The 27,786-nt window shown below is 48.4% G+C and overlaps 11 protein-coding genes across 11 annotated transcripts; 5 read left to right on the top strand and 6 right to left on the bottom strand.

Moving 5' to 3' along the window:
- Nucleotides 1–27: 27 nt before the first annotated feature.
- On the bottom strand, nucleotides 28–922 carry N7500_007253 (SDR family NAD(P)-dependent oxidoreductase; the record flags this gene model as incomplete). The annotated part of the gene is made up of 3 exons (XM_056678397.1): nucleotides 28–323; nucleotides 372–827; nucleotides 880–922. The coding sequence occupies 3 exons, from the start codon at nucleotides 920–922 to the stop codon at nucleotides 28–30; spliced, it is 795 nt and encodes a 264-aa protein (XP_056533397.1).
- Nucleotides 923–1,147: 225 nt separating this feature from the next.
- Nucleotides 1,148–3,969, top strand: N7500_007252 (C2H2-type zinc finger protein; the record flags this gene model as incomplete). The annotated part of the gene is made up of 5 exons (XM_056678396.1): nucleotides 1,148–1,262; nucleotides 1,314–1,724; nucleotides 1,847–2,131; nucleotides 2,185–3,693; nucleotides 3,752–3,969. The coding sequence occupies 5 exons, from the start codon at nucleotides 1,148–1,150 to the stop codon at nucleotides 3,967–3,969; spliced, it is 2,538 nt and encodes an 845-aa protein (XP_056533396.1).
- A 461-nt stretch (nucleotides 3,970–4,430) lies between these two features.
- On the bottom strand, nucleotides 4,431–8,607 carry N7500_007251 (uncharacterized protein; the record flags this gene model as incomplete). Its single annotated transcript, XM_056678395.1, has 8 exons — nucleotides 4,431–5,222; nucleotides 5,340–5,452; nucleotides 5,558–5,605; nucleotides 5,673–7,699; nucleotides 7,750–7,839; nucleotides 7,905–7,951; nucleotides 7,999–8,172; nucleotides 8,251–8,607. 8 exons carry the CDS (start codon nucleotides 8,605–8,607, stop codon nucleotides 4,431–4,433), a joined length of 3,648 nt encoding a protein of 1,215 aa, XP_056533395.1.
- Nucleotides 8,608–10,597: 1,990 nt separating this feature from the next.
- On the bottom strand, nucleotides 10,598–11,101 carry N7500_007250 (uncharacterized protein; the record flags this gene model as incomplete). Its single annotated transcript, XM_056678394.1, has 3 exons — nucleotides 10,598–10,872; nucleotides 10,955–10,968; nucleotides 10,995–11,101. The coding sequence occupies 3 exons, from the start codon at nucleotides 11,099–11,101 to the stop codon at nucleotides 10,598–10,600; spliced, it is 396 nt and encodes a 131-aa protein (XP_056533394.1).
- Nucleotides 11,102–12,817: 1,716 nt separating this feature from the next.
- Nucleotides 12,818–15,929, top strand: N7500_007249 (uncharacterized protein; the record flags this gene model as incomplete). The annotated part of the gene is made up of 2 exons (XM_056678393.1): nucleotides 12,818–14,340; nucleotides 14,417–15,929. The coding sequence occupies 2 exons, from the start codon at nucleotides 12,818–12,820 to the stop codon at nucleotides 15,927–15,929; spliced, it is 3,036 nt and encodes a 1,011-aa protein (XP_056533393.1).
- A 569-nt stretch (nucleotides 15,930–16,498) lies between these two features.
- N7500_007248 (F-box protein) lies at nucleotides 16,499–17,365 on the bottom strand (the record flags this gene model as incomplete). The annotated part of the gene is made up of 1 exon (XM_056678392.1): nucleotides 16,499–17,365. One exon carries the CDS (start codon nucleotides 17,363–17,365, stop codon nucleotides 16,499–16,501), a length of 867 nt encoding a protein of 288 aa, XP_056533392.1.
- A 1,135-nt stretch (nucleotides 17,366–18,500) lies between these two features.
- Nucleotides 18,501–20,556, top strand: N7500_007247 (WD40 repeat domain-containing protein; the record flags this gene model as incomplete). Its single annotated transcript, XM_056678391.1, has 3 exons — nucleotides 18,501–18,540; nucleotides 18,618–20,268; nucleotides 20,325–20,556. 3 exons carry the CDS (start codon nucleotides 18,501–18,503, stop codon nucleotides 20,554–20,556), a joined length of 1,923 nt encoding a protein of 640 aa, XP_056533391.1.
- Nucleotides 20,557–20,849: 293 nt separating this feature from the next.
- Nucleotides 20,850–21,905, bottom strand: N7500_007246 (uncharacterized protein; the record flags this gene model as incomplete). Its single annotated transcript, XM_056678390.1, has 1 exon — nucleotides 20,850–21,905. One exon carries the CDS (start codon nucleotides 21,903–21,905, stop codon nucleotides 20,850–20,852), a length of 1,056 nt encoding a protein of 351 aa, XP_056533390.1.
- Nucleotides 21,906–22,427: 522 nt separating this feature from the next.
- N7500_007245 (PRP38 family protein) lies at nucleotides 22,428–23,081 on the top strand (the record flags this gene model as incomplete). Its single annotated transcript, XM_056678389.1, has 1 exon — nucleotides 22,428–23,081. The coding sequence occupies one exon, from the start codon at nucleotides 22,428–22,430 to the stop codon at nucleotides 23,079–23,081; it is 654 nt and encodes a 217-aa protein (XP_056533389.1).
- Nucleotides 23,082–23,948: 867 nt separating this feature from the next.
- N7500_007244 (heme-dependent oxidative N-demethylase family protein) lies at nucleotides 23,949–25,554 on the top strand (the record flags this gene model as incomplete). The annotated part of the gene is made up of 3 exons (XM_056678388.1): nucleotides 23,949–24,477; nucleotides 24,543–25,008; nucleotides 25,074–25,554. 3 exons carry the CDS (start codon nucleotides 23,949–23,951, stop codon nucleotides 25,552–25,554), a joined length of 1,476 nt encoding a protein of 491 aa, XP_056533388.1.
- A 278-nt stretch (nucleotides 25,555–25,832) lies between these two features.
- Nucleotides 25,833–26,986, bottom strand: N7500_007243 (Zn(II)2Cys6 transcription factor domain-containing protein; the record flags this gene model as incomplete). Its single annotated transcript, XM_056678387.1, has 2 exons — nucleotides 25,833–26,933; nucleotides 26,981–26,986. 2 exons carry the CDS (start codon nucleotides 26,984–26,986, stop codon nucleotides 25,833–25,835), a joined length of 1,107 nt encoding a protein of 368 aa, XP_056533387.1.
- Nucleotides 26,987–27,786: the final 800 nt, after the last annotated feature.

Raw genomic sequence — 27,786 nt, 5'->3', positions numbered from 1 at the left:
CCCTATATCCTGTCACAGCTCATGTGGCTAGACCGTTATATATCCACCATCAACCACCATGGCATGGCCCTGTACAAAAGATGCTTGCGTTGAACATAGGAAAAGAATTACATCAGCTACTTCTGCTGGCTGACCCATTCTCTTCATCGGTGCGGTCTGTACTGCTGGCATGATGGCGTCACGGACCTCAGGCTTTTCCATTACCAGTGGCGTTTCAATAACACCCGGACATACACAGTTGACTCGAATCCCATCTTTAGAATAGTCAATCGCATCTGCGCGTGTCATTCCAATGACAGCAGCTTTCGATGCACAGTATGCCGCTATCTCACTATCAATAAGGTGTTTCACGGGTAGAAGACAACACTTACGAGCACCCGGGCGGCTAACAATGCCAAGTTGACTGGCGACATTTACAATAGCACCACGCTGAGGTGGACGGTTGACATCATGGCTAGGTAATTCACTTTGTATGACCATTTGCCTGAGCTCTGCGCGAGATGAGAGCCAGCAGCCTCGGTAGTTGATGTTATTGACGCGATCGAATTCTTCAAGTGATGTCTCTGTCGAGCGTCGAGACTTACCAAGGACACCTGCACAGTTCACGGCATAGTCTACGCGGCCGAATTCTTGTACAACCGCACCAATGAATGAATCTGCGAATTGGTCGTCTGCCACGTTCCCGGCTTTTACCAGTAGTCGAACGTCGGGATATGTTGATGTGATGACTTCTGCCGTTTGGCGTAGAGAATCTTCATTGAGGTCTGTGATAGCGATTTGCTTACACCCAGCTGCAGCAAAGGCTTTTGTAGTTGCAGCACCGATTCCTGTGCCATGTGAGTGAGTGATTGATACTCGTATTTTGGTGACTTGACCAACCAGTTCCACCTGCACCAGTAATTACTGCAACACCAGGAAACATGTTGCTAGCGAAGAGCAAGGATTCAAAGATACCGAAATATATCTGAATGTGCAAGTCCTATACCTCCCGTGTCTCCAAATCTGCCGAGGCCAACCCCACCTTTATCGCTTATCGCGGGCCGAAAGGTCCCGGCGGGCCCCAAGTTGGAGCAGTTGGGGTCGAATCTCCCACATCCACTTCAGTAAGGCATCATTTTCCCCAAGTTCTCCATCCCCCAATGTTCCAATGTCCCCATCACCCCAGCCGCACAGGGGTGCTCGTGGAGCAAGGGCTCGTATCTGCATACACTGCGGTCGGAGCTTCCGACGAACTGAGCATTTGGAGAGACACATTCGCACTCGTAAGCAATTTTCCGGGGATACCCCCGCAGCTAATGCTAACTCAGATAAAGACACCAAAGAGAAGCCGTTCATCTGCTTCTGTGGGGCGGCCTTTACTAGAAGGGACCTATTGAAGCGTCACACACGTATATCACATCAAGATAGCGTGAACTCACCGACGCCGCCCGAGCCAACGACGAAGCCGGATTTCCAGCCAACACATCAGCCGGCATCGATTCCCCCGGAATATGATACACCACCTAGTTCCGTACCGGTGGGACCCCTTGCAGGATCATCGGCTGTGCACCAATGGGGTGGGTCACAGAACACACCTTATTTAGAGCAGCATCACAATGCCGGCATGCTGCCTGCTGCTACTGCAGCTCCACACCCTGCCATTGACCCGCATACGGGTATGGTACATGACCCGGATATGCTTCAAGCTGCCCAGCTGCTTCTCCCAGGTGACTACCGACCTACAGGTGCGTTTCACTTTCATATTTGCTCAGTCATATACTTCGTTATGTCCCATGAAACATCTGCTCGTCCCCTTTTGGCCCGACTTCTATCATTGGAGATATATTGATCTGACACGAAATAATAGCACAACCGATGCCCTACTTGCCTGAAGATTTGAATCATTTCCAGGAATTTACCCACTTCTTGGATTCCATTGGCTTGCCGGGGGAATGGGTTCCTAGCGAAGGCGAAAGATCTCAGACACAGGAGGTCAATCTGGAAGACCTGAGAGAGACAGTCCGACAGACCCAAGAGCACCACGAGCGGCGTAGAAGAAGTGGAGAAGGCTCCCGAGGGGACTCACCATTCAGATCATGGCTTCCATCTGTGCCGAGGGGCGACCAAAGCCTAGGAACCCTGTCTGATTCTGGTATATAACACCGTATAGTGCTTATCTTTTGTATATCACTGACAATGCTTTAGAACCACCCCAAAACGCGAAAAGGCCGTCACGATTCAATGTCACCGAAGACCAACGGTTTCGGCTTGCGGCATCTCTCGAAGAATTTCGCCATGTCATTCCGGACTTCGTACTGCCGTCTCGTCACACATTGACTCGGTACCTCACATCCTATTTTGAAGGATTCCACCCACATCTTCCATTTATGCACATCCCAACTTTCAATATCAATGATCGCGCCCCCGAGGTGGTTCTTGCTATCATGACGATTGGAGCTCAGTATAGATTTGAGCACCGCAATGCAGAAAGAATATTCCACGTTTCCAAAGCTGTTCTATTTGAACGAATGTCGAGAGAGCCCCGTTTTCCAGCCAAGCCAAGTTACAATTCAGGCTCTCAAGTACCGCTAGGGATATCACCTTATTCCAACTTTGATCAATCTCTTACACAACCACAGGTGTCAGCGGAAAGAACTGCTGTTTGGAAACAAATTGAAATTACTCGCTGCCTTCTCATCCTGATGGGCTACTCTACGTGGGAAAGTGCGAGGCTGGTACAAGAAGCCTTTCATCTTCAAGGCTTGTTGGTTCGGCATCTCCGCGAGGCTGGTCTGACAGAAGATACAATACGCTCTGATCCACGCACACCGCTCGACTGGTACGAATGGGCAGACCAAGAATCCGCGCGGCGTACAAAGTTGATTGCATTCTGCTTTATACATGTTCACAGCGTTGCATACAATGCTTATCCATCTCTGCGCAGTAATGAGATACACCTGCGTCTTCCATGCTCAACCGTCGAATGGACCGCCAGCACCGCTGCGGAATGGGAAGCAGCCCAAAGAGAACGAGGCCCCCAACAGCTGTTCTTCCAAGACGCATTAACACTTCTCTTGCAAAAGTCCCGATCAGCCATACCACTAGACCCTATTCCCGCGCCATTGGGTAACTATATCCTCCTGCACGGACTCCTACAACGAATCCACCTCGTGAGTGAGCTATCGTTACCAAACGGAAACCAATCCACGACTCTCCCAACAGAGGAACTGAATAAATTAGAGCAAGTCCACTACTCACAAATGTCCCCCAAATCCAACTCTAACAACCTGTTTCATAGACGAGCTCTCCGATCCTGGACCTCCGTGTGGCAACAAGCCCCAGAATCCAGTCTAGATCCGCAGAACGCAAACGGTCCAATCCCATTTACCTCCAGTGCATTCCTGGGGCTCGCATACGTCCGCCTATCTCTGAATCTCGGTCCTCACCGCCGCCTCGAAACCCGCGACCCGACAATAATAGCGACGGCACTCCGCCGCTCACCCCGGCCAGAACGAAGCTATCGTCTCATTCCGGCACTTATATACGCCGCTCATGCCCTCAGCATCCCCGTGCGCCTGGGCATAGATCACATCGCTCGGAGTCAAGCCTTCTTTTGGAGCGTTCGGCACTCGCTAGCTAGCATTGAATGTGCAGTATTGCTAAGCAAATGGCTGTTTACCATTGCTGAGGCGGGACCGGATCAGTCTTTGAGTGGTATGTCTACATCCTGCCTGCTGGATGTGAGGTCTATCAGCTAAAAATTATCTCACAGAAAACGAAACCCGGATTTTACGCTGGACCCGTTGCATCATTGAGGAGGCATATTCGTCTATTGATACAGATGATGGCGAGGCACCGCCAGATCTGGAACCGGCTTCTTTGGGATTGGCTGTTCTTAAGTTATGGGCTAGGTTATTTGGGACAAATACTCAGTGGCCGTTTATTAATGTTCTTGGACAGAGCTTGGAAGAGTATATGACTATGATTTGATGTTAATACTACGCTTTTGATGTTTGTATATATTGAAGCTTTTTTGGAACATAATGTATTTACTCATGATCTCATGATCTCATGGTCTCCTGGTGGATGACTCACTGTTTATTATATCTAGCCCTGGAAGACTTTTTTGAGATTTTATCTCGGAATCTTCCAAGCGAGTGATCTCGAATGGACATATCAAGTTATCTATGAGCAGACCTTCAAATAACAAGCATATACGAGCAAATCTGGAGTCGAATCTTCTTGGCTGCATTGATTTGTGGCTAGTGACAACTCCAAGGCATACCTTGATGCTTGTGGATATGGCACATCTCTGTCTTTTTGTGCTTTTCTATTTTCTCATTTCATGAATTCAGACCTCATTCCCTGTTTGTGTTATCCGCCCCAATTTGACTGCTAAGACCGACAAAGCAGAGACTGTAGCATGTAGCAAAGTGTCATTTACAGCCGATCTAACAGAGCTCAATCAGCTCCCCTTCCACGGGAGAGAACAGCAGCTCATCGACCTCAGCAGGGTACGAGGTGTCGACTAGACTCAAACTGCCTGTCAGATTATCGTCATCCCCGACTGCAGCAGTAAGCAGTTCTACCCCTGAATTCTCTCCAACTGGAAAGTGATCATCTCCTTCGAATGCGATGATATTCTCAACGAAGAAAAAAGGGGGCTTGCTTTCTATCTCACTCGTAGATTCAGCCTGATCATCACCAGCGCCGTCATATGTAGCCGCGCCTCCCTTGGCCGGAGCCGTAGGCTGGTCTGCCCCCGTACCTGCAACTTCGGCTGTAGGATCATCATCGACGTCAAAGTTGATCAAGTCCCCTTCGACCGGAAAAGCGGCATTCTGCTTTTCTAGCGTAGTATCTTTCCGAGGGATTTTCCCCCTGACAACAAGTCCAGCCTGGCGGTGATGGTCAATGTTGATCATATTTCCCTCAATTGAAGCAGCCGCGTTTTGTTCATCCAGCGCAGTATCTCTTCGAGGACGTTTCCCTCCAGCAATAAGCCCAGGCCGAGGGTTATCATCGAAATTGATCAGGTCTCCTTCAACGGGAGTAGTGATATCCTTACCAACTAGCGTATCATCTTGTTGAGGACGGTTTCCCCTAACATGAAGCTTAGCCCGACGATAGTCATCCACCATGGCGCCACCCTGTGCAAACTCCTGCCATCTGCGCACGCCCTCAGCAAACCGCGATTTATCTTCGTCTTCAACAATAGCAAAGGCAGGGGGTGCGGGCTGGGGCTGAGACTCGAGTCCGAGGAATTGGACCGATCATTGCTTCGCAATCATCATCTTCACCCATATCGTCCCAATCGTATCCGTCGTCAAAGACCTGGGTTTTATTTTCCTTGCCCATACCACATAAGCAATCATGAGTGTGTGGTGGAGAGCACACACAAATGCATGGCATGTTGCAGCACTCGAGAATCTCAGGGCAGCGCTGTTTGCACGAGACCCAGTCATGTTCAGAACTGATGACGCTTGAGATTAGTGTTTGAAGAAATAGAATATATTGGTATTTGAAACTCACCCGTGACATTTACGTGGACACGGATGTCCGCATGGCAGATCCTTACCACAAGGCTTGCTGCAACCGTCGGTGATAGCGTTCCAATCCTTGAGAGCTAGAAGAAACAGTTAGATTCTTTTTACCGTTCTCTATTGGTATTGCTGGGTATGTGATGGACTCACTTTCAATGAGGGTTTCTTGGTTGTGTCTTTCACAATAAAGGGGCAGAGCTGATCCCATACGGGGATCTGTCTCATCTTCAGACATCACATTGGTGACTGCATGCCAGAAACTACTGTGTTTGCTAACACATTGTGCGTTGCCGAATATGTAAAGACCGTATCTGGCGCGGGACAAGGCAACACAGACTCTGTTTTCCTGTTCGAGAAAACCAATACCTCGATGATAATTGGATCGAACAAGCGAGAGGATCACGATATCGTTCTCTTCTCCTTGGTATGAGTCGACGGTCAGTATGTTGACGTATGTTTGGGCGATGTTGAGATTTTGTGCCTTTTTTCGCATGATCAACTTCCTTTGACCATTGTAGAATGTCAGGACAGTGATCCTGGCTGCTGGAACCTTGTTCATTACAAGATAAGCGAGAAGATTGACCACCATTGATGCCTCAAAGTCATTCACTTTCGATAATAGACTGTCGGCGCTTTCCTGCGAGGTGTGATCGAAGAAAAATGATCGTCTTCCTCCCATGCCAGGAACTAAAGGGTGGTCCTCAACAGATGGATGATCACGCAGAAGGTCCCCATATATGGGAGCCACGAGCTTCCTGATTTCTGGCACCATTCGTCTTTGCTCCTGGAGCATGGCGTAGGGCATTTTATTTGTCACCAGACGCTCAAACATGGAGACATCGAGGTAGAAAGGGTGGCCACATAGTTCATAGTCGGCACATTGACCCTTGAGCTGCAAATGATCACCAACAAGAATGAGATGCTGAAGCGATGGAAGACAAGAAACTGCAACAGGAGCCTCGAGTACCTCTGCTGCCTCCTCTATCAAGATCACTCGGGGATTTAAGCTCGAGACCAGTCCTCTGTATTTGCTAAGACCAGTGCTGGTCATGCCGATGACCCTTGCCTCCTGGAGAACACAATAGTCCCGCTCAAACCTACCAATTTGGAAATTGGCAGAGCAATCTGTGTAAGATTGAGCGAGGCTATGCAGGTGCTCTCCAAGGAAAGTGATCAGTTTGTTGCGCAGGTAAAGATAGACAGCACCACGATATCTTTTGTGGATTTTGTAAAGGTCCTGTTCTTGCAGCAGACTTTCAACCGTGGCTTGAGAGATTTTGCCCTTGTTGGAGCCACAAAGACCAGGCGACAGTGGGAAAAAGCGAGTTGTGAAAGCCGACCAGTCCTCCTCATAAATTCCATGCTCGACTTCAATCTCCTTCAGTTGCTCGTACTCCCGGTCAATATCGTCATCGATAAATCCAAATCCACCAACGTATTTGTAGTCGAACTCCCTCACAGAGTCTGTAAGCCACGCCATCAAAGGATCGGCGTTTGCAGCGGCATTGGATTGCTGCCATTTGCGTGCGACTTCTTCCAACGACTTAACCTGCTCTTCACTCAAAATGCCGTGCTCACGAAATAGAGATGCTGCAAGGGGCTTGCTGCTGTTCGATGGCGCAAATGGCTCTAGGAGCTTTTCAATCTGATCGGCGAGTTTGTTTTGCTTTTTTAACATGGGACTCATCAAACCTCCCTCAATTTTTAATTGACCCTGGCTCTGTTTGATCTCATAAGGTGTGCGCTTGCGAATTTCAGGATCGGTAGTTCTTCCACCCAGCCGGACATAGTTCTTCTCAAACACGGAGATATGTTTAATCAGTTGATCAAGAGCATGGTTAGTTTGGGCTGTGATAATGATAGGTGGGTCTTTTGGCCCTTTGTTTGAAAGCATCATCTTCAGAGCAGCGATCGAGGTAAATGTTTTTCCTGTGCCAGGAGGGCCCTGAATGATGGCTAGCTTTTTAGTTAACATTCGGTTTAGGGCTGACCATTGGGATGAATCTAGTTTTCCCGTTGGCTGGGAGGGCCATCGCTCAAGTACGTCATATTTTCCAGTGATGTCGAGTGCAGAGACTTCAGACAATGCCGTGAAGTCCATGCATGGCGCAGCGGTGATGTATTCCGGTGCATCAATGTCCCCTGCCAAGCTGCAGATTTGTTCATTCAACGGAAAGCTAGACAAAAGTCAGATGGGCTTTTCAAACTTAATGATTTGTAGCCTGACCTTTCCTTTGACAACTTTTGCAGCGCTGTCAGGGTGTGTCGATTCGCCTCAAAATATCCGGCTCGAGCCTCAACCATGATCCATTCTTGCCTAGACAGACATGATATTCAGTATCATCGTATCTTTGAGGGTAGACAATTTATCATTCAACTCACTGTGGATCTATCTCGATATCGTCGGGCGAGGCCAAGAATATATCAATCTCAGGGGGTCTTTTTCGACCCCTTCAAGGAGCCGGCAGGCCACAACAGCAACGGCACATTTGCTCATAAATGCATTGTGCTTGGGGGTGAGGGCAACAAGCGTCCCTGGATTAAGGCGGTTAGAGTATGTCCAGGCAATGTTTTTGCCCGCGCGGCGAGTAGAGAACTGGATGTGCAACGCGAACCCCGAGCGGGCTAGGGTGACACCGATAACGAAGACCTTTGGTGTAGAAAGAATAAAGATTAGAGACCTGCAATTGACAAGCCGACGGAACGTTGCGGGGAGAAGAGCACTTACCTTCTCATAGATGGAGATATCCGGAGTATCTCTCATGAAAGGGTCGGCGCGAACCCGGCCTACAGCATTTCGAAGTGGTGCAATTGAATCTTCTCGGATCAATGCATAGTGGGCCTCTAGGTATCTTTCCTTGGAAGCCCAAGGTCTCGAAATACAGTTAGGGGCAAGAGCAACAACGTCTCCCGGTACATCTGTCCCGAGGACCTCTTCAGCAGAAGGAAGCTCTGGCTTGGTTTGCCAAAGTTTCCAAGGACCATAAGGTGGTAGATCTGGGTTATAATACTGGCGGATGTCCTGATTAGCAGGTTTGACCTGCTCCTTGGACTTATTGCCGTATTGATAGCGGGAAGGTGGCATGGCTGTCTAAAGAATGGGTGGGATTAGTCCATATACCTCGAGTAGGTCCTCCATCAATATCATCAAGATACTTTCCTGCAATCAAAATACAACCTACCCAGCAGATTTGACCCTTTGAGATCGTCCGTAGTTAATCCGCTTTTCACACCGGAGGCTTTATGAGAACAGGGGAGTTTGTCATTGAAAGTTGAAAGTCAAGAGCGGAGGAGGAGTAGAAATGGATAGAAGAAGAAAGGAGTGCAGACGAATCGAGCAGAATATGTGTCTGGGTGAATTTGAATGAGATAAGACAAAAGGTGATTATCTGCGTGTCAACATAAGTGAGGATCGTGTGAAAAGAGACTGAAACCGTCCGGAATGGAATAGAAAATCGGTAGATGCTTGCTACACCTGATATCTAACTACTCCTGTTACATATGCAGTATTGCATTTTAATGTGCATTCACCATACTTGAAAGAGCTTCATCAAAATTTCATAGATCGTATGAATTCCTCAAACATCTTACGAATGTTTTATGACGACAATATCCTGCATCCAAGATTTCTTCCTCTTATACGCACTGGAACTTGGTCCGAGTAACATAAGTTTCCAATAGCTTTGTACTTTCAAGGTGATATTTTGCATTTTGGGGGCTTTAGCAAAGTCCTTTATCTTGTTACGATTGCGACGTGTATTCCAGGCTTTGAGCAACGTAATTCTCGATACCATGACAATGTAGGCTGCTTTCAATATTTTTGATGTACTATATCGAATTTGAAAGCGGACAATGAAATCGAATAACGACGGGGTTGCAATACGAGTTTAAAAAATATCGCATTCACTGCGTGTTTCGGGCGGCCGGCTAACGGGTGGTATACATCAGCACTTATATCAAGTAATAGAAGCCCAATGAGCCTTTGTAAGAGCCCCTATTTATTCGATGTCATTCAAAAGTGATTGGGGAGATAAAAGCAAATACTTGGTAGGACCTCAGGAGCTGGTGCATCCGTGAAAACTTGAGGGCTGATGCCGAGGGCCAATATATATAAAAATGGGGAAGCATGGCTCCCACTACTATACGCATACTACTTTCCCACCATCTATGCTAGATCAGTGCTTTAGAGGTTATATGCAGTGAGCAGTGTATAGATCAAGAATACACACTCCTACACCTCCCCTAATCAACTCCTTAGTTTACTACCCTAGTTCGCTTTATATATTATACGAGGTATAAAGCTATATTACAACTACTAAATCAACCTATATACCGCAGAGTATACTACCTTAAACATTCCCCTCTTTATATAGTGACCGATATAGGGATTTATTCTGGGTAACTCAGTATCTAGCGTAACGGATAGGATAATAACTAAATACCAAGGAACTAAGCAATTTAGGAGCTTAGGAGCACGAGGAAAAGTGGAAGGAAGAATACACCCTAAGAGCTAATATCGAAGGTTTAGGACCACGGCAGGGCGCGCGAAACTTCGAGATAGCAGATCTGCTATATGCATCAAGTGTTTTTGATCACTAATGTTGGTGAAAATGATGGAAGGCAATCCCAATTAGCTGTCAATATGATGAGGATATAACCACCGTGGCTCAAAATGTCCATACATTCATGTCCGAAGCCCCGACATCCAATTAATATAATACAACCTTCAAGATTGTTCATTGCAGATCCCGCGTTTATTTCTACAAATTAATATTGATTTTTGTGCTCCTAGTTGCATAGTTAACGAAACTGTAACGATTGATATATCTGTATCGGTTTCCTAGCTTGTTACCTGGCAATAGGGATTTTCCTGAAACCAATTTTTTTCCTTTAGATTATAAAGCCAGTAAAGCTCTGTGTATAAGTGAGTATTAAACATCTTGAGATATAGATAAACAAAAGATACCCTATAGAGAGCGTGTGCGGGATGCAGACGAGCCTCGCTAACAACCATTCATGACTATTCAAAACCAATCTCAAGTCCAACAGTATCATCCAATGTACTATACCGAGCCTCAAGCCTCCACCGATGGGGATGCTAATGCCAACTCGTCCTTAATCTCTTTCTCGTGCCCCCGTATTTTGCGTCGCTCAACGAGCAGAGCACCAATGATACTAATGCAGCACAAAGCCAGAGGCAACAACCACATATCCACCATTGCCTTATCGAAGGCGTTGAAGATGGTGATCTTGTCTGGCCCGTGTAGCCCCTTGGTCAGAGTCGTGACACCTCCCCTCATGATTTTACTCGTGTCGATACCGGGGACATGTGTCTTTTCGATGTTTCGATCTAGGTGATTGATGAAGAGAGATTAAGCAACAGTAGTGACGATTGCACCGTCAAGAGTATGTCAGTAATTCATCCCTTTCACCTTTTGTTTCACTTCTGGGACAGATTCCAGCATCACTTACCCTGCCATAGTCTGAATAAACATCACAATGCCCGATACGATCGGAATATCCGCCAAATCGAGCACATTTTGAGCGACCATAACAGGCTTTTGGGCGGCAAGACCCATACCCAAGCCATAGACTAGAAGCCGCTGCTATATGCGTGTGCTCTTCGTATCCTCTCCCATATGTGAAGACAAAGCTAGATCTTCTTCTCATGTACTTCCGTTTGTTGAGCCAAGCCAAGAGTGATCTGAATGCACGTCAGATCCCTTCAGGGTGTTCCCGTCAGGTAGCATCTACCCGCAAGCGTATCAGAATGTCTCAAAAACAGCTACAGAGCGCGGGAAACAAGCGCAATGCAGGGATGGAACTGGCATCAAAGTACCAGCTCTGGGCTTGCAGGCGATGACGACGATGACAGCTACAAGGAGGATGAGGATAACAGGGATAAGGATGGCTTACTTGTATTATCCCGGATAGAAGGAAGAGGGTCTTAGCTATAATGGTTCTAGCGTATGGAACAATAAATTCCATCTACTCCGTATGTTGTACTCCATGCGTACTCCACTCTATGTACTAAATATCTCGGAAGAATGAATTCCATCTCGGGCTTTTGCCGCAATTTCTCCGAAGAGCATCGGATATTACCCGTAGCAGTATTGATGTCTGAATCTTATTGGCCTTTCAACTGCAGTCTTCTGGGGGAAAACCTCTTTCTTGACGACGGCAGCGTAGCTACCCTCCACATTCGACCGCCTTTGTCTCCACGTTCACAGCTGAGGGAAGATATGCGGAGTATGGCGGAAACTGTTGAAAAACCAAGAAGACGAGGGGAAATTATTACCTTAGGCATTCTGATGTACTTCAGGTATCCCCACCCAGCTTAGCACGACGCTCGAGCCTCATGGTCGTTGTCTAACCTCCCTATTCTGTAACCTCAATCTGTAACATAAAGACGAGAGATCTTGTATATCATATATCATGCAATAGTGTAATGATGTAGTATTATCCGAGACTATAACCGATCGCAAGATCTCCAGCGACATTGCCATATCGGTGGCTGTCGGCTCCAATTTGTAACTTCACTTTGCAACATCACGAGAAGAGACAATATAGTAGACCGGACCTGCAATCGCGAGGTTCTTTTTGGAGGGACATCGCATCTCATGACGTATTATGTAGTGAGCTCACCACCAAGCGGGTTTCCATCAAGCCACTCCCGTGAGATTCTTCCGTTTTGCCCTTGTCCTCCTGTTCGCTTTTTTCGCTTTTTGCCAATCGAATGATCCCAAGTACCCAGCCCCATTGGCGCGGGGTACACTAGGGCCTGTTCAAGCAGTGATCCGCGATGTGGAGCGGGTGGCGGGGCCTGCTCTAATATGTCGATCGCCAACGCCGGTGCGGACGGTGTTGGTACGTTGGTATATGCGGTTGAAACATCAATTGAAAAGGCTAGAATTAGGGAGGTGCACCTCAGATTATTAGCGGGTGCTCATGAGATATCTGAAATTTAATGAAGTCGAAGGAAGAGGAAGAATGACTTTAGAGTGATGATCTGCATATACATCTGGGCAGTAATATTGGCAAACCTACGACGTGGTAGTTTGATTATGTGCTGATTAATTCACAAAGTGGTCAGAGGTGATCTTTTTCCGACCAGCTCAACCTTCTGGGCTGTGGAAAAGAGTCACCTTGGAGTCTTGGCTCTCTTGGCTCTCGTAGACAGCTCTGGAGATTGGAGACCAAGCCTGCGGGGATGTTCCTGAGGATGTTTATAAGAACCGGTGAGGTGCAAGTTGATGCTCATCATCAACCCTTTTCTTTCATCACGAGAAGAAACCATGGCAGTATCATTCCCTGGGTTTCTCCCTGACTGGACGAACCTGAATGTTATCCACAACAATACTCTGCCCCCTCGCGCCCACTTCTATTCATACGGCTCCGAGGACGCGGCTCTCTCGTTCGACCGAGAACAGAGCGAATACCATAGTCTCAACGGTACCTGGAAATTCCACTATGACCAATCTCCATTTGAGGCACCCAACTGGGCGACTGCCGATGTCTCCTCATGGGATGAGTTGGAAGTACCTAGTCACTGGCAGCTCAACGGCTACGGTCATCCTCACTACACAAATATCGAGTACCCGTTCCCCGTCACTCCACCCAATGTCTCCTACGTAAATCCCACTGGGTCCTATTGGCGCGAGTTTACCGTGCCTGAGGACTGGAGTGGTGAGCAGATCCGACTACGCTATGAAGGTGTGGACAGTGCTTTCCATGTCTGGGTTAATGGTCAGGAGGTTGGATACAGCCAGGGCAGCCGCAATCCCAGCGAATTCGATATCACTGATTATCTTTCCACGTCTGGGAAGAAGAACACCCTTGCAACTCGTGTCTATCAATGGTCTGATGCATCATACATCGAGGATCAAGACATGTGGTGGCTATCAGGTATCTTTAGAGACGTGTATCTGATTCCTTTCTCGAAATCGTCTATTGTCGATTTCGATGTGTTTCCTGAGGTTGATGACTCGTTCAAGAGCGGTACATTGACAGCAAACTTTACCATTCAGGGCGAGAAAGGGGATGTGAAAGTCAAGCTTCTATCGCCCAGTGGAAAGGTTGTCGACGAGGCCACTGTCTCTTCATCGGAGAAATATGTTAAAAAGATCAGTGGGGATGAGTTCGAACTGTGGTCTGCCGAGAGTCCTAATCTTTACACCCTCCTTTTGACATTTGGGGGACGAACCATCAGCCAGAAAACCGGCTTCCGTCGCGTTGAAATCAGCGGCTCCAACTTCCATGTCAATGGAAAGGCTATCACCTTGTACGGTGTCAACCGTCATGAGCACCATCATCTCACCGGACGGACAGTTGCCTACGAGGACATGCGACGGGACTTGATCTTCATGAAGCGATCCAATATCAACGCGATTCGAACATCTCACTACCCGCACCACCCTTCCTTCTTTGACGTCGCCGATGAGCTTGGTTTCTACATCATTGCCGAAGCCGATCTTGAATGTCATGGTTTCCAAATCACCGGCGACGGCCTGCAGGTTTCTAGTAACCCAGACTGGGAGGAGGCTTACTTGGACAGGGCAATCCAGTTGGTAGAGCGCTACAAGAACCATGTTGGTATTATCATCTGGTCGCTTGGAAACGAGTGCGGCTACGGCACAAACCACGCTGCCATGGCCAAATGGATCCGGCAGAGAGATTCCAGCCGAATTATTCACTACGAACAGGATTATGATGCTGAAACCGCCGATATGTACAGCCGCATGTACAAATCTCTGGACGAAATCCGGGAGCTCATTGGCAACAACACTGACAAGCCGTTCATCTTGTGCGAGTTTGCGCAGTAAGTACTATCTCAGCTCTCCCGCGAGCTTAGGGCATCTCTGCCCCGCTTATTATCATCATTCTAACGTGGGTAGTGCAATGGGTAACGGCCCTGGAGGCCTCAAAGATTACATCGAACTCTTCAGAACCGAGCCCCTTGTCCAGGGAGGTTTCGTGTGGGAATTCAATAACCACGGCATCCTGAAGAAGGAAGACAACGCGTCTTACTATGCTTACGGCGGGGACTTCGGCGACACGCCCAACGATGGTGACTTTATCATGGACGGCCTGGTTCTCTCCGACCACACTCCCATGCCATCAATGGGTGAGTATGCCAAGAACATCCAACCCGTTACGATGAATTTGACCGCGGATTCCACCCAACTGGTTATCACAAATCACTACGACTTCATCGACCTATCAGGACTGCGCCCCAAGTGGCATCTCGTGCAGGATGGCAAGAAGACAACCGAGTCGCAAGAACTGAAGCTCCCGACCATTCCAGCAGGCGAAAGCCGCAAGGTGGACCTTCCATTGAAGAAAGCAGACTTGCCTAAAGAATCATGGATCATTGTCGAGTTCCTGCTTGATGAAGACAAGGTCTGGGCCAAGAAGGGCCATGTTGTTGCCTGGGATCAAGCCTACCTTGCCGGACCTTCTGTGTCCCCTTCGCAACGCCGCTCCAATGCTGTTGCTCGTAAGGTCGATGGTGGCATAAAACTCTCTCAACCAAAAAAAACCCGTCTCGAGGTCCAGAGCGGCACCTCGACATTTGGCTTCGATCTCCTACGTGGAAATGTCACATGGAACGTCGACGGAACTGAAATCTTCCAGCGTGGACCCGAACTGTCTCTCTACCGCGCCCAGACGCAGAACGACAAGGCCAACGCAGGTGACGGGCCCAAGTGGGATGCAGCATATGTCGATCTAGTACACACGCAGGTCCGTGACGTGACATGGCAGCAAACCAACAACGGAGATGTCAAGGTGCACTACAAGGTTTGGGTAGCGCCCAAGGTCTGGGATTGGGGCGCGCAGGCGGATCTAGTTTACACCATCTCGGCTGATGACAAGGCGCCACTCCGCCTCCAGGTCAAGGGGGAGTTCTCTGGCGATAATACACCCACCGTGTTGCCGCGCATCGGTCTCATGTCCGTCCTTCCGCAGGCCTTCAACGAGGTCTCCTGGTTCGGCCGCGGTCCTGGAGAGAGCTATCCCGACTCCAAGCAGGCGTGTCGCATGGGCGAGTATCAGTCCTCCGTGGATGATCTGTTCACATACTATGATTACCCACAGGAGAATGGTAACCGCGAAGATCTGCGCTGGGTGCAAATCGGCAACAAAGAGAAGGGCGTAACGCTGGATGCCCGCCGCAGCGATGGTCAAGGCGAGAAGTCGGCCTTCAGCTTCACTGCCCGTCGTTACATGCCTCAGGATTTGGACGTTGCCACACATCCACATGACCTGAAGCCGCTCGATATGACCGTTTTGCATTTGGATTATGCGAACAACGGTCTTGGCTCTGCCACTGTCGGGCCTACTGCGTTCGAGCCGTACAAGTGCCATGCTGAGCCATTTGATTTCACTTTTGATTTTAGTATTGTATAGGAGACAGACACTGTTTTACGTTACTGATGGTCTCTGGGGGAGAAGAGCATAATAATAACGAGCGCTTATGATTTGGAAACCATATTAGTAATTTTCATACTTCTTAGAGATCGTCCTAAGAAATGTCAGCTATGCAATCTCTAATCTAACAACAGGGTATTCCAGCACCGCGTCCTTCACAGCTGAAGGTAGTCTGTCATTTTATTTCGTTATACTACATGGAACTGACAAAGTGCTCGTCACATTCTATCTGGAAAGAAACTCACAACACAAGAATAAGAAAAGTTCAAATAATACCGCACTATCAGTTAGAGGGACATTTCGTCTCTGTGCTATAGGCTTTCGGTTGACCCCATACGAGGGCTCCCATGGTCTCTCAGGGATGAAAGCAAACAAGCTGCATAAGCGCTATGGCTAGCCCATAGAAAACTTAGGAACAATTCACTTGCGTTAAAGTCAGTCTCACGGGCTTAACTTTGAGCCGTGAGATACCCGATGATCAGGACCCTGAGCCCCCTCGGTCCCTCAAGTAAAGGCCTGCCAAAAGTCTCAAAAGGAGCGGTTCAATCCTAGCTACGGGGTCTTTGATCAGATTGAAGGAGAATGCCCTGAGTATCGTTAGCATCATCCTCTCCATCCTCTCCATCCTCTCCATCCTCTCCATCCTCTCCATCCTCTCCATCCTCTCCGTCCTCTGCATCTTCAAGCAAGGGCTCGTAAAAAGGAGTACCGTATTTTCTCCGCCGGTTTCCACCGTCATGTACGCCCTTTCCACATCGCACGAATCTGTATTCCAACAAGATCATTCCACATTCTTCCAGAGACCCCTGCAGGAATCGTCTCTCCTTGTTGTTGAATGAATAGCCGTGAAACCCAGATGGGATTTGATGACCTTCATTGTCCCACAAGACCATTACTTCGCGTAAGCTAAACCCTAGATCCCCCCCTACATTGGGAACTTTGTCGATAAACTCGTCCATCCGGAGCGGATCTGTTACGCTGAACCAGTGTGTCCGGGAGTCCTCCTCAGTTTTGGTGTATGGGCCTCCGAGCCATGTGCCGCTGCGACCGCTCCTCACCGTGAAGAAAATTATATCACGAATAGGGGGTTGCTGAACCAGCATACGATTCCAGCTGGACTTTTTGCTATCGGGGCCAATGTCGATCTCATGAGCTTTACGCGGTTCCTCGGACGTAGGGAAATCGGGAAACCATGCAGGGAAAAATTCGGCCAACAGAGGATTGCGTTGTCTATCCTCTCGATCCCAGTCAGGTTCGAAAAAGAGATGTTTCTGAAGAGAAGGCGATGTGGAAATCAAATCTTGCCATTGGCGGCACACACGTTGGGCGGATGTCAAGACATACTTGAGATCAAGGTGAAGAAGTATGTTTTCGAGAACTTCCATTGTTCCAAGAGCTGCATTTTGGGCGCTCATTTTGCTTTCCAATTCTGCGGAAGGCTATTTCAAGATCAAGAGTCGAGAGTAAAGAAGGTTTTCAAGGGTGGGTGGATCATTGTAGGGCAATTTATAGTCCACTGAGAGTTATTGGCGCACGGTTTGGCACAATTGCACCTTGGGGCGCCCTAGCAAATATAGTAGTACTGCCCAGTTGCTATGGTAGATGAATCCTTATCAGCCTGACTTATTTTTGGAACGTCATGAAGTACAGCTTTGGGGACAGCATATCAAATATATCTTGGCCGAAATCAAGGCAGTATTGAATTTGACTAACTTCCCAAAACCTTTAACCTGATTAGGCCTAGTAAAGTAGACTAGAGCAGGTATGGCCCATTGTCGACGATACCAACTAGGCCACCAGGTTCACTCAGGACTAACTCTTGCATTTAGAAGAGTTAACGGCCGGTTAGGCGGCTTTATGGTGTTTGACGGGTCTTCTCAACGCTCTTTTCAGATATTCTTCTTAGATATCTTCAAGATTCCTTTTCCATTCTTATAAGTAGACTGCATACAAACGCGGGAAAACCATAACTTCTCCAGACGAATTTCCTGTGACTTCTGATATAGAATCCCTACATGGCAGTGTGGCCCTGATTGACTTCTGTTTCTCGCAGCAAGCCATGAATCATAATTTTCAATACAAGATGCAGGAGGGACAGGGAGAAGGGAGGTGATCAGAATGATGCGCGCACGTGACAGTGTGATGACTAAGGTTTTGCTTAAGGGACATTTAAACATGCATCCCAGCTATTTTCGACAATTTTTGGGCCGTGAATACGGTGCTCAGGATAAGAGGATCTACTGGAATGGACGCAGTTGATTTGATATTAAATTGTATGTTGTCCTAGTATACAGCTCAAGAGTCCTTGATGTTCATTGGTCCGCCAAGCATCGGATCCCTATCGGTTCATTTTAAGCCGCGGCGTAACGCGCGACTTTCTCCTGTCTTGTACTACGGAGCTGGAGCAGACTTCCGGTATCACCGTCCTTTGCCTTATCTTCGTTTGCGCCGGAGCCCTTTGTTCAAAGTCTCCCAATCCCCTCGTTCAATTACTACGCGCAAACGACAGCTACCCCACAACTCGGACTGCCACAAGATCGTGCAGTAATCATGGGTTCACCGGAGGAAGAGGAGGACCGTGACATGGGAGGTATGACAATTCTTTGTTCAATGGCCCGGGCCAATGGTTTGCGGTCCCTTCACCCAACCTTGCTAATCACCCCCTAGGCTCCCAGGACGGGAGCTCCGATAACGAGAACGACAACGATATGGACGATACAATGCGCGACGTCGATGATGGCGAGGGCGACAATGAAAATGATCAAGACGGGGATGGTGATCAAGACCCCGATAGCCCCTCGAATGCGAGCCAGGCGTCGGAGGGCCCTGGTATACAACAAGACACGAATGGCAACGGCGACAATGCCGGATTTGAACCCTTCTCCATTTACCACCCAAGTGTGCGCCCTGAATGCCTCACAGCCCGAACGTACGATGTAGTTCCAACCACCGCTGCACCGCATGCCACATCGATCAATGCAATTACAGCGACAGCGGATATGCGTTGGGTTTTTACCGGTGGATCGGACGGATTCGTGCGAAAATTCAACTGGGCGGACTCTATAAATAGCAAGCTCATGCTGACTGTGGCGCAAAGGCATCCGTTCGTGGATAGTGTGGTCAAGGCTGGAGTGCTGATGACATACTGGGAGAACATGGATGGTAGTCACTTGTCGCCGGTGTACTCTTTGGCCAGCCATAGCGAAGGATTGTGGCTACTTTCCGGGTTAGAATCCGGGGTGATTCGTCTGCAAACTTTGCGCCACGAGGAGGGCAAGGAAATCGCGCTTCTTCGACAACATACCTCGGCAGTGTCAACGCTGAATCTCACATCAGACGAAGAATCATTGCTCTCCGGGGGTTGGGATAAACGTGTCTTCGACTGGGATTTGAATACCGGCCAAGCTAGACGAGCTTTTGGTGGCAGCGGCGGACAGATATCTGCTTTGCAGATTCGGCCAGAATCCAGCCTTTCGGTCCCCAGGGACACAATTGAACCGCGGCAGACAAATGGCACGTATTCATCAAACTATGCTGCCCCTAATACAGACAGCTTCAACTTCATGGATACCACCCACGACAATGAAGACACGGGCCCGGTCGAGAACCCGCAGGCGGGCTCCCCGGCCGACTCACTTTTTGGCGGAACGGACTCGTTGTTCGGTGACGCAGATGGCGGAGCTGCAGATGGTGGTGAGCCATCGGGTGGAGTATTTGCAGTAGATGAGGATGATGAGTTTGGCCAAGCTGTAGCTAATGGTGCTATGCCTGATGCCGATGCACCAGGAGAACTTGACGATGAAATCCCTGCCCAGCCAGATGGGCATACCGAAAGCCACGATGCACTGTCGCCGAAAACAAATACCCATACAGATGCGCCGGCTCATAAAATGGAAATAGACGAAGCAGGCATCCCGACTGGCCCAGTCCAGCCACTTGTCAATGGAATCCCCAAAGCGGAGGATCTTGAGACACCTCCACCAGCCCCGGAATTCTCAGAAAATACCCAACAACAGCAAGGTCTGACAACTGATAACACGTTCCTGGCTGCCTCGATCGATGGAACAATCAAAGTTTGGGACCGGCGACAGCCTGATCCTGTCGCTCGCATCACCCCATATAATTCTCCTCCATGGTGTATGAACGCTTGTTGGTCCCCTGATGGAAATTACATCTATGCCGGACGTCGAAATGGCACTGTCGAAGAATACAGTCTCCACAAGGGGTTGAAAAATGCCGAACGGACATTCAAATTCCCACAAGGCAGTGGGCCGGTGACAGCACTCAAGGCTATGCCGAATGGACGTCATCTTGTCTGGTGAGTAAAGGACTACCCAGCAACGCAGAACTATTTTTCTAACCTTTCTTATATAGTGCCTCTCACGATATTCTCCGTCTGTATGATCTGCAAAATGAGCAAGGCGAGCAGTCTTCTCGCCAGTCGCCAGTCCCGTTCCTGATTATTCCCGGTCATCGTACTGGAACTATCTCTCAGCTGTATATCGACAATGCGTGTCGATATATGATCTCCACCAGCGGTAACCGAGGGTGGGAAGGAAATACCACTGAAGTCCTTTTGGGCTATGAGATCGGCGTGCCGCAGTAGGGAAATGTATGAATGATGGACATGCAAAAGCATAATGAACCATAGTGTCACATAATTCACGAATGTAACGACTTGAAATCCAAATGCGCGAGTGCTCGAAACAGTTACTTCAAAACTGACAGCAAATTAATGTAGCCATAAGCCAAAACCCTGAAATCAAGTCCCATGTAGATATATCCTATGTAGATACAGGTCACAAACACCAACGCCATCTCTCATCCATATTTACAACATGTACAGGGGCATGTCACGTAACCAAAAAGACAAAATCAAAGAAACAAAAAACTGCAGGATCATTGCTCGTCATGAATGACTTCATCAAAGTTCAATCCCTCGCAAACTTCAGCTTGCTGAGATCGCCAGGTCCCAAAGTAGGGATTGTTGTCCCATTTAACATGTCCATCACGATCGTTGTCAAAATAGACATAGCCAGGTTGCTCGGCATCTGCCAATTTCGCCGCGCTAGCAGCTCCCTGAGGTCCAACCACGAGACCACCAAAACCAGGCAATGCAACATTGGGAACATGAGTCCGTGCCTCAACATTCCCATTTTCGATGTTATTGACAGTGATTAAGTAGACAGGCGGGGGGTTTGCTTCACGATTTGCACGAAGCGGCATAGGGATCCATGCCTCGTTGTTATAGGACTCAGGGCGATTTTTGTCGTGGCGGAGGGGCAGGGGCCGATCCAAGAGCATATTGTCTAGTTTGCCTGTGTCTAATAGTAGACCGGGGGTTTGAACATATAAGACGCTGTCGTACTGCATGAATTGAATCTGACCCAGGTGGAGGAGCTTGCTGTTTGTTGTTGTATAGCCTGCAGCTGTGGCGGCTGACATGTCGATTGGAAGGAGCCAGATATTATATTTTGCGCTAGCGGCGCGTAATATTGATAACGCTTTTGTAGCAGAAGGGCCCAGTGTTTTAGCTGACATTCGATCCCATTGCTCTGGGTACACGAAGAGGCGGTCTTGGACGACTGTCCCATTTGTGGAGAGTTTCTTGAAGAAGAGGATTGCCGAGCAGATATCTGATGGATCTGGTTCGGATAGCATTTGGAGATAGGCAAAGTTCTTTGCTGCGCCGTAGTTGGGTTGAGTTCCAATTGTTGTATCTTGATCATCTCCATAATCCGAGTCTGACAGATCTCGTTTTAGTGGCTTCTGAAATGCGGGGCCCGATCTGTGTCTGGCCATTTGGGCAGCTTCTTGGGGTTTCAAGGCATGCTGAATATTCTTGACAGATTGTTGCTGTAAAACATATCCAGAGAAAAATAACAAGATGGTAAATATGCAGACTACTCCCATCGACACAATGGCCGAAACCGTGGAGGATGTTAAAAGAACCATGGCCGCAACGGAGGCTGCATGGGTTGAATAGAGAGGATATGTTAGACAAAATTGAAATTTCAGACATGCATGGCCCCCTGGATGTTCAAGATATAATAGCCCTGGTCTATTAATCTTCAAACAGGTCTCATTGTTAGCTTTGTTTCATGACATCAGGTTGTTTACGTTGTCCACGCGACTATCGATAAGCTCGGTCTTGGCGGTGTTACTTCCAGCTTGTTGGCCAAGCCGGTTATTTTTAGCTGAAGATTGTTCATCGCGAAACTCGATGAATATACCCGAGTATGTAGATTCCTGCTAGTAATTGGAATGTAAAAAAAGAAAGAGTGATATATGGTGAGATGACAGACCTCATCTACAACCCATTTTTGTACGAACAGAGCTAAACCCCGGAGCAAAGGCGGTGACAAAGGCGGTATCCCCCAAATCCGTATTATCGCGACGGTCTCAAAAAAACTGCCGTAGTCCTTTTTCAGTTGTCTTCGATGCCGTGGCTCCTCCGCATCTGCCCTCACCTCCAAAATGGCAGCCCATCGTGCCGATGCCAGCACGTTCCTTGATAACCGTGGCTACAAGGGCCCCCTGGTCCGAGGCGTCAACCCAGCCACACTCTTTGAGAAAGCTGTGCGCGACCGCATCACCGATTCATACTACTGGAAGGAACAGTGTTTCGGTTTGAATGCGGCGACTTTATGTGATCGTGCAGTCGAATTGACCTGCATTGGTGGAACATATGGTGTCTCCGAGAAACCCACACCCTTCCTTTGCCTCGCGTTCAAGCTCCTCCAGCTCGGCCCTGACCGAGACGTCATCCTCGAACTACTCAACTTCACCGACCCCGGCAGTGGCGATGAGGCAGAAAATCCAGATGATGCGCTTGTCAAAGATCGAGGCGACTTCAAATATCTGCGCGCCCTTGCGGCTTTCTATGTGCGATTGACCTTCGAACCGGTCGATGTCTACAAAACCCTGGAACCATTACTTCTCGATTACCGGAAACTGAAGCGGCGTGTGCGCGACTCTTTCACGCTTACATATATGGATCAGTTTGTCGATGATCTTCTCACCAAAGACCGTGTCTGTGGTACCAGTCTCTGGAAGCTGCCACCACGATCACAACTGGAGGACTTGGATTTACTGGATGAGCGAGTCAGTCCTGTTGAGCTAGAAGACTGATAAGTCCAGTATGATTGTTAGCGTTCAAAACATAACTTCAGAGAAGGGGTAGAGGCTACCATAAAAGACAAGACTAACACGTCGGGTTATAGTGAGTCTTGTTCAAGTGGCTGCTGTGCACTGTCCACAGGTACTTCCCCCATAATCAAACAGTCATGTGCCGCCAAGCCTCGGGACATTTTTACCCTTTCGGGTAACGCGACGGCTTCCTCTTCGGTATACATGTTCCCAGTCCTTATCTCTTCTTGTTTGTTTGAATCAATTCATTCAAGAGATTGTTTCTTGGGTTCTATCGATATTGAAAAACGTAGGGAGTGAGTTGACAGCTAAACCATCACATCCGAACAATGACAAATCACACGTCTCTTGTTTTTACTAGTAGGCGTCGTAAACCTACTTGATTGATCTACATGCACCTTGTACCTCCTTGCCTTGTTTGTATAGACGCAGAGGTAAGACATATGGATACGATAAGGATATCTGGAAAGAGTGACATGATAAGCATACACGTTCAATAGACCGCTAGTGACGTCGACACATCAGAAACAGCATAGACCACCGGCATTTCCTCTCCCAACATGGCAAATACAATCGAGCCAGGGGACCAAAGCAGCTATTTGATGCGTACATCTTTTCATCTTGAATGGATGTTAATTTCACCCCCGCTCCTGACCTCTTTAACCAAGATCTGGACATGTTTTTCCCACAGTTGGCCCGGAGAGTACTTATTCACTTTGGCCCCCGTCCGTCCATGAATTGGTACCTACTTCTGTGAAGCCTATTCCTTGCAACTGCGCTGATATAAGTCCCCTATATTGAATTACTATCCATCTCTGGCTTGCCCTAAAGCGTATGGGTTGAGCCGCGATGGACTTGCTGTCAGCCCCGGATAGTCTCTGGCGAGTTGGATTGATCCTACTAGCTGCTACTGGAGTGTATGCTGTCATTAATCGGGCGTTTGGCAGGTCTCTCTTAGCCAGAGTTACATTGCGTGGCCGAAAACACTCAATTGCCCGAACACCACCGCGATCTTTCTCTCCGGAGAAGAAAGCCGCAACAAAACCGACTTCCCCATCCAGCTATGAAAATGTGCTCCCACCACAACGCAAGCATACTCTTGCTGATCTTAGTTGTGATGCTGCGCCCGACCGCGATGTGCACGAAGATGAAGTGCGTCGGAATATACTACCCATGAGCGCCGACTATACCACCAGCCCGGACGACAAGTATACACCGATGGGACTATCAGTAGCAGAAGTCAAATGTCTTGGGGACTTCCCAGACTATTCGACTCTAAGTGGAGTGCCACTACCCACCCCATATCCAGAATTCAATATTGAGAAGGCATTGCCCCGGCCATATCGTCCATTCCGGTGGGCGTATCACCAGACCATGTGTATGTCTCATAGAGTGCAGAATGAGTATGGCGTGAAACTAATCTCTTGCGCTGTTCAACAACAGCTCTAAGCAAACTCGAAACAGACTGGTGGATCGAGCTCGAGAGTACATACAAGAGCCGCATCGTCCAGCGTAAAGAACTCTACGCCAAGAACGGCAAGCAAGTCCTTGATGTCATGCCAGGCTCCGAGCTTGCATGCAAGGAGTTGATGGAGATGGTCTTGCAATTTATCTGCGCCCGATACCCACAGTACTTCACACTGGTTGACAAGCGCGTGCTACAGAACAAGATCCTTGGTATCGAGCAGGACATTACAAGCAAGCCGCCTCTTGAGATCCTTCTGGATAACGTACCAGAAGACTTCGCAATCATGCTTCGTGATGACAAAACCGGATTCTATTTTCTGCGTGCAGCGGTGATCTGTTCAGCTCTGGGGTGGAATGTCGCATCGAAGATTGGAAAGCAGCTGCATGAGATCCACGAGTCGATTCCCGATTATAAGGATAAGATGCAGTTCTCCATGGATCGGTATGTTGAATTGTTCTCCTCAAGAAGATTGGATGTTGAAGTGCTGACGCGAGATTTCGGTTCAGATATTTCACTAAGATGCCGACTGAAAAGCCAATCCAACGAGGGTCATGGGGCCTGGAAATTGGGCAGCCATTATACATGCCGCCCGGGGACCCTCACGAACTACACCGGCTATCTCAGCAGGCTGATTTGACCCTTGATCAATGCCATCTGCGCGTGGACTGGCAGACTCTTAGGCGCTTGCCATTGTCCGGCGCGGTCGTCTTCAATTTCAAGGCACTTTTTACTCCAATTGCGGAATTCCGTGATGAGCCGGGGGTACCGGAGCTATTGATGAAGGTTTTGACAGAGGGAAAGAAGAATCTCATGGATTACAAGAGTGTTTGGCATGTGCAGCATGTTGTGCTTCCCAAGTTGAAGGAATGGGCAGAAGAGCAGAAGGAGAATGGGTTAGTTCCGAAAGAGTGGGAAGTATCTACCCTAGATGATAGTCCATGGTTCAAGGGTTGGCAAGAGAAATGGCATCGGCAGCAGGGATTCTAGGGTGAGGATATGTGATTTTCCTATGAGATTCTCTTTTAAATTGAATAGTTTGAGTATTCCCATGGTGGCAGCTGTCATTTACCGGTTCTTGGGTTTTCTAGGTCATCCAAGTTCGTTTCCTCGCGTCAACAATGGCTACAATCTACGAGAGACATATCCGCATACTGAAGTTCTACTTGAAGCAAGACTCCCATTCCAGATGGAGCACATCCAGAAGATAGAGACCCGCCAAACGTAATTATGTATTCTATGTTAACAATATTGATCCTACCCCATTGCTAATGTGCAGAGTTTGTCGCAGCCAGGGATTGTCGTGGCCATTGGAGCCATTCTTCCCACTGAGACCCAAGATACTGACTGATTGAATCAACAAGATACTCACCACCATCACAGAATACCCACGAATGTTTGTGGGTATCGACCAGGGCACCAAAATGGGCCAAGATGACCAAAGCCTCACCCTTTCTTTGCGCAACCAGATCAATGTATTCACGAGAGACAAGCACCGGCCACGCAATGAGAACATCTAGGCTGTTGTTCCCTGGACTCTGACTGTCAATCACCGTAATGACCGATTGCAAGGCCTGGATCGCCTGTTGGTATGTCCTTGTAGTAGTCTCGTCGTGACGAAGACCTCTGATCCGATCCAAAAGCACCTGGCAGACAGGACCCAAACTCTCATCTGCCGAAGGGATCCTTTCTCCGAGTTCCAAGAGAGGCTTTAATGCTGTTTGCTGCAAAAGCTGCCATCTCCCACCGCCTGCGACAGTGCGTACCCCATGATGCAGTACGGTGTACTGAACGAACTGATCAAGAAAGCTTTCAAAATCATTGTCTCGATACACTAGGGTTTCGCAGAGCATGTGAAGCCCAAGAATACCGGCGAAGAGAAAGATTGAGACATAATTTTCGTCATTGATTTGTGATGATAGTTTGTTGAAAGATCCCAGTGCGTAGCTCTGTAGTTGAGTAGAATGGTGTCGGTAGAAAGGTCGCTGGTCTATTCTGGTAATGCTAAGATGCAGAGCGCTCAGAGACAGAAGCTCGTTCACGAGATAGGGCGCATCAAGACCATGCCGCCAGATCTCCTGAAATGAGATTCCAGACATGTGTCTCTGGTGATTTAATGTATCCATAGCTTCCGAAGAAAGGTTGTGAGCCAGCTCAACATGGAGCATGTTAACGGGGCCATCTTCAGGATTATTGCTTGGTTCTTGTGCGGGCGAAGAGGTCACCGCCGGCGAGCCAACGGCGGGTGATGTGGCGGCGGTATCGCTACCAATACTGCTAGATGCCTTTGCAAAGTACACAGGCTCTAGAAACTCACAATGTCGCTGGGAGCTAATACAGTTGGAACATATGGGTCGTTGCTCGTCACACTGAGCAGGGTCAGCGGCTACACATAGGTGGTCATTGAGTGACAAACCTTCATGTGACGGCGCTTGCATTCAATGCAGCCATTTCTAGACTTTTTATGCGTTCTCCGGACCATTTTTGCCACGCTGGGGCATAGGAGAAGATACTGCTAGGGCCGGAAGTCTCGGTTCCGATGAGCTAGTAGTATATTCAAGACTCTCACGGCCAGTGGGGACAAATCTTGCAGCCTAGATAGTCTCTGTCGAGCCTAATATCTAGGCCCACATATATTATATGGCGAATCCACTTGGAATGTCTTGAATGACTCCCGGGTTTGTGTAGTGAAATTAGGAAAATGGGAGGAATACGCGTATGCACAGACCATGTCTCCACTTTGGTTAAGGTTAAAGGCCTTGGCGCTCAGCGGCTCCGCCATCTTCCATCGACCACGTGACAACGTCCATCGACCCTTGAGATTCTGTAAGGATCGCATGGTTTCTATTGGATAGTACTAGCCGTAGGATATATGCTAAGTAATTATATAAGCCGCTCCTCGCTTACTTCTCCAGTATAAACCAACTATATGGGGCCACCAAGCCCTATCTTCGGTGGCCGAAGTGCCGGTGGTTCTGGCTTGGCAGACTGCTTCGTCTCTGCCTTAGGTAGTCCGCCAAGCCTAAGCCTTAGGCACTAAGCGGTATACAAACCCTACAAACCGCTTAGGATTATATCCCCCCCCACTTACTATAGCTCGCCGCCCTCGGCGAGCCTTTTCTTATAAAGCCATTTAGGTATCCTAATTAGGCCTTATAGAGGGTTAGGGTGGATAAGAGCCTTACTTTTATACCCCGGCTATACTAAGTAGTAGGCCTCGTA

Source organism: Penicillium coprophilum, assembly GCF_028826855.1.
Source record: "Penicillium coprophilum strain IBT 35676 chromosome Unknown utg000004l_segment0_segment0, whole genome shotgun sequence".
Lineage (NCBI taxonomy): Eukaryota > Fungi > Ascomycota > Eurotiomycetes > Eurotiales > Aspergillaceae > Penicillium > Penicillium coprophilum.
The sequence above is the reverse complement of the archived record's forward strand: the minus strand, read 5'-3'. Positions and strand labels throughout refer to the sequence as shown.